Raw genomic sequence first — 5325 nt, 5'->3', positions numbered from 1 at the left:
TCATTTGGCGTCTTCATCAGACATTATCTGTGATTTTTTGTTTTCTTCAAATCAAATTTGCATTTCAGGTTGGTTCATTCCATGCTAGAAGAAAAGATGATGATGATTCATACTTCTTAACAATGTATATTGTGTAATTTTTTTTGAATAAACGTTACACATAAAATATTTAAGTATTTTTTTTTTGGCGTGGAATGCATTATTGTATTTTACATTAATTTCTGTAGGAAAAACTGTTTCGCTTAATGAATGTTTCGCATTACAAGTAAGATTCTGGAATTAATTATGCTCGTTAAGCAAGGTTCCACTGTATTGCTGTTAATTAGGTACATGAATCAATGGCATATCCAGGATTTTGAGAATATGGGTGCTGCTCAAAGATTGACAGGAGACCAAAGCAGATGTCTCCTGTCATTTTTCAGAGAATGTTATTCCATAATTTTAGAATTACCTTAGTTGTCCAACTTTTTAAAATTAAATATATGATGGGAAATGGATAATATTGAATTGATAGATTGATTATATAAATTATACAAATTATGGTATGATTCTAAAGTAAGAATAGAAAGATACAAAATCATTACTTTTCTTATTTTCATTAGAAATTATCAAAATTACTTATTTTGAATTTATTTGTAATTATCTTTAGTCTAAGTCTACACTTTTTAATATGTGTTTCTGAGAAATAACGGTTTACTTTCTGTTTGTACACAATTACTTTCTGCTATTGAAATCATGTGATAGGTATTTTAATTTTAAAGTAACAAAGCTGATTGCTTTGGTATGAAGATGGTGATGAGTACCATAAGCACCACTCCTGGATTTGTCATTGACATGAATTATGTCTATTTAACCACTGACCACTGCAATATTATATATGATATTGCAGTGGTCAAAAGCCTGAAGAAGACCATGATTATGGTCGAAAACATTAGTTTTAACTAAAATTTGTTCTTACTGGAATATAAAAAGGATCTAGTGTGCTAAAAATATATTGTATGCATAATAAAAATATAAAACATAAACACTAAAATAATTGTTAAAAGATGTAATAATGAATTTGTCATAAACTGTTAGTTATTCTGCCAGCTTGTGGAGCATCTAGACTTAAATTTTTATGGATCTTTTGATTCATCTTTTGAGAGATGTATAAATGGTACTCCACTATAATCAATTTATTGATAAACTTGTAAGTTCTATTGATGTCTTATTCTTTTCGTAAAAATTTATATAGTCATATAGGATAATGATAAGAATTATCTATTCACTTTAGCAACCTATGTCAATAATTAAATTCAAAATGATTTTGTTATAATTTTTGATGACTAAAAATAAAAAATATGTCAGATTGTGCATAAGCATATATATATATTTTTTATTTTATTCATATTAGTTAATTATTTAAATAATTTGAATTTCAGGTGTGAAAATGTTTTTTCTGGGAAAAGTAAAAAATGGATCACTAGTTTGGCATTTGCTAAACAGTTGAATTCATCCTTGGAAACAGTCAATATACCTTTAATGAATGACTTAGAGGTAGTTATTATTTCTTTTTTTTTTAATTTGAAATATATGAATTTTAATTCATCATTATTTTTTAGATATTGCATGTGACATTATATTTTATGATAGCCAAAATAGCCACAGATATATTAAACAATGAAGTAAGTTTTTTATTAAAACTCATTTTATCTTTTGTTATATATTCTCATTTATTATGCTACAGTGAAAATTTTATGTTTTTTATATTTTTATATAAAATTTTAATTTCTTTTTACAGGCAGAAGATCTGTATTTTAGGATACATCCTGCAACTTTAGAAATAATGAAATATTTGTTAACAGCTAAAGATACCTTTGAATGCTTAAAGCCACAAAATTATAAAAAAACTATATTGAAAGATATCCTTTTGCCCTCCACATTGCATTTATTTTCATCTGGTTGTCTTCTGTAAGATATATTTTTATTTATTTAATGATATTGTGGATGTTTTGTTTAAAATTTAATTATAATTAAACCATAATTAATTTTAGTGTTTGTCTTCACTTCTGGAAATGCCACACCTTTCAAATTATTCAAGACAATAATAAATGTGCGTCATTGATAATAGTCATACTTGCAAATTTGAATGACTTCCTAAAAGTGACAGATTATTTTTATGGCACAAATTCTGCTAATGATGATGAAGTGAGATTTTTAAATTAATAAATATTTTATTTTATTCAACTCATATAATATTCTATTAATAATTCTTTTAGAACATCCGTATCAATGATTTACATTTTGTTGTTAAGCTAACTAATGATGTTAAATCCATTGTTTCCACACTTCCTTCTTCTGTAACAAAACTAATTCCTAAGGTAAGAACTTCCCAATTTTATTTTTTGATGCATAAAAACCTTTTCATTTTTAACTAAAATTTATTTTCAGGATGTGATGTATCAATATGAATTGGATCTTGCATATAAATGATGGAAATTATATCATAAGTAAAAATAATTTGTATAAAAATTGTATAAATTAATCAAACTTGTATTTTATTTTTAATATATTGTAAATAATATCTGAAAGAAATCTATATACAAAACTGATAAATTAATAGTTATTTAGCAAAATTATATCAGAATTTGTTTCAATAAAACTCCAAAATATCAGATGACCTTATTAGTAGATAAAAAAAAATTCCTATGGTAGTTGCTAATCAATTTAAATACATAAAACTATAAAGTGCAATAAAATACACAACAAACCACTTTAATGGATTTGGAAGCTACAGTATAAAATGGTTAGAAATACATTAGGAGAAATATACATTATTGATATAACACATTGCTTTATATTTCCTGCAAATGCTAAGCAATTTTACTATTACAATGTAGTGCACTTTGCTCCAATTCCTTCCAAAGACACAAGATTGCACCCAGTTTTAACATACTGGAGCTTGCCAATATTTTCATATTGCCAGATTGCCAGATTGCCTGACTGGAAGAGGAAGGTTACCCTCAACAGGAGGACACTAGGGGTTAGATATACTATATAAGGCAATCCTACATTTAAACAAAATTTTTTCTTCTTCATGCAAGTAGAAAAATACTCAATGAGGTATGAAAAAACAAAAGAATCCTTTCCACTTTCTCTTACAAATGAAGTGAAATAATAAAGGAATGGACTATCTTGAAACAGAAAGTATGAACATTCACATTTCATTGGGGATACTAAGGCAGGTTAATTTTGAATGATTTTACAGAATCACCCATTTATTGATATTGGTTTGATGATCTGTTTCCCATATCATTGGATCTTTGGATGAGGTTGCGACCTCACTTTGACATCATAGGAGAGGCTGAAAGTGTTAACTAAACAAACATGACTGATGGTAATGGTAGTGGGATATAAATTGAAGTGTTATGGCGAGGTTTAAATCTACTGTAAGAGAAAAGTCTACCCATAAAGTATTCTCTTAAGCTATATTGCATTTCCTTAAAGGAACAAAATTCCTTTAAGAAAATGCACGAAAATATTCAAATAATTTACATAACACTTATTATATAATCAAGATGGGTTGATAATGATAATAATAATAAGCGCAGAGCCGAAACGGTTAGGTGTTGAAAATTGAAATTTGGTACAGTTAAGGTACGTCATGAGAACATACACTAATAAGGGATTTTTCTAAATCCCCCGTGGAGGAGAGGAAAAGAATAAACCATTTCCGCGAAGAATTCAGCTTCTATTATACTATTTTAGATGCGGTATTTTGCATTTTAATAGGGTATGCCATGAGAATGCACATTATGAAGAGATTATTCGAAATTGCCACTGCGGGGGGGAGAGAGGAATTTAAGGATTACCCCGAAGAACTTGGCTTCTACTGTACTATTTTAGATGTCTTTTTTGCATTTATGTGGGAAATCGAACATATTCTTAGACCCTTCTAAAAATTCTCAACGATATTTAGTGTTCCATCATATATAAAGTTGACATGGGGAGCGCATGCTTATAAATTCACTTAATTCGAACTCTTCTTCTTAATGTTCGAATTTATATTTATGAAGATTCTGGAAGATCCAGCTTATTTTTCGAATTTATTAAACCTGAAGAAGAACCCAGAAAGAGTTACGAAAACGTTTATTATTTATCACTTAATGGTACCACATACAGTACAGTACTGGTTAGTGGTTGCACTGAGTCTTATTTATCGCTATCCCTGTGTGGTAAGCAGATATCTAAAAATTCTCTAATTAGTTTCGGAAGAGGGAGGAATTTAATTCTTGCACTCGGTGAAAACGGGTAAGATTGGTTATACAGTAATCTAATATTTAATCTTTGCTATCGTTACTTTTTGTCCGAGCAATGCCGAGCTCATCTGCTAGTATTAAATAAAGTGACTTACACGCAATACGAATTCACTGAAAATGGCTTCCTTCCATAGTAATTTGTTGTTAATTGGCTAATGTCGACTTCCAAATAATTCATTTCAGTTTTATTTCCTTTACTAAAATACGGTGTTTCTGTCTTTCCCTTTTCCCTCTATTATTCTGCAATTTCTCAGCTTTTTCTTCCGTTATTTCTTCTAAAACTAGAAAAAATTTCAGTATTTTTCTTGGAAACTGCCGGCGATACAAAAATGGCACCTGGATTCCGCCCAGCAACAATGGAGTTTGTATTGTCTATTTGGTAACAATCGCCGATAAAGCTGGAATCTAATTGTTTTCGTCGATGACGTCATGTTATTTATAAGGTCTTCTGTCTTGCAAATTTTGTAAAAAAATTACTCGAATATCAAGGAAAGTATTGAAAATAAAATTTTTTGGGGTTTAGGATGGACTTTAAAGTTTATCAAGTTTAAGCCCATATCTTTTTTTTTATTATTAATATTAGGCGAATCACTTAATAAAACATTAACACCTTATATCGCTGAGAATACTTTATTCAATCACAAACGTTTTCAGCCTAATGGATAGGCCATCATCGGGTGAACTGTCAATCGAACGTATTTCAAACTTGTAGCAAATGGAATGTTCGATCATTATAAATTCAAAATTAAAACGAAAAATATAGTAGTAAATCAATAACCAAAATAAAAAATATACTAAATCTTTCTCTGTTATTTTAAAAAAAGACATATCAAATATATTTATTAAACGAAGTTTGGTTTAAAATTTTAGTAAATTTCGTCATATTAATGACCCTTCAGTACCATAGTAGACACCAAATCAGTGATATAAGAGAGGCGCGATTACTCGTTTAAACAACAGTAAATTGAAAAGCCCTAAATTATATTCTTAACACCAGGCCCTAAACTGTGCCTTATAAAGCCCTCTA

The 5325-nt window shown here is 28.7% G+C and overlaps 1 protein-coding gene across 1 annotated transcript; it reads left to right on the top strand.

Annotated features, from left to right (window-relative positions):
* The first annotated feature begins 1419 nt into the window (after positions 1-1419).
* On the top strand, positions 1420-3242 carry LOC111631257. Its single transcript, XM_023375476.1, has 6 exons — positions 1420-1536; positions 1602-1664; positions 1781-1950; positions 2034-2187; positions 2259-2360; positions 2431-3242. The coding sequence occupies exons 1-6, from the start codon at positions 1522-1524 to the stop codon at positions 2470-2472; spliced, it is 546 nt and encodes a 181-aa protein (XP_023231244.1). The 5' UTR covers positions 1420-1521; the 3' UTR covers positions 2473-3242.
* The last annotated feature ends 2083 nt before the right edge of the window (positions 3243-5325 follow it).

The sequence above is a fragment of the Centruroides sculpturatus genome, unplaced genomic scaffold (assembly GCF_000671375.1).
Source record: "Centruroides sculpturatus isolate CEXI.00-Female unplaced genomic scaffold, Cexi_2.0 scaffold50, whole genome shotgun sequence".
NCBI classification, from domain to species: Eukaryota; Metazoa; Arthropoda; class Arachnida; order Scorpiones; family Buthidae; genus Centruroides; species Centruroides sculpturatus.
This window is presented reverse-complemented; position numbering and strand designations above follow the sequence as displayed.

Excerpts from the sequence above, each read along its gene's own strand:
- LOC111631257 (XM_023375476.1), top strand. Across the intron at positions 1,951-2,033 it reads TTTTCATCTGGTTGTCTTCT|TGTTTGTCTTCACTTCTGGA; the intron begins GTAAGATATATT and ends AATTAATTTTAG. Across the intron at positions 2,361-2,430 it reads TAACAAAACTAATTCCTAAG|GATGTGATGTATCAATATGA; the intron begins GTAAGAACTTCC and ends ATTTATTTTCAG.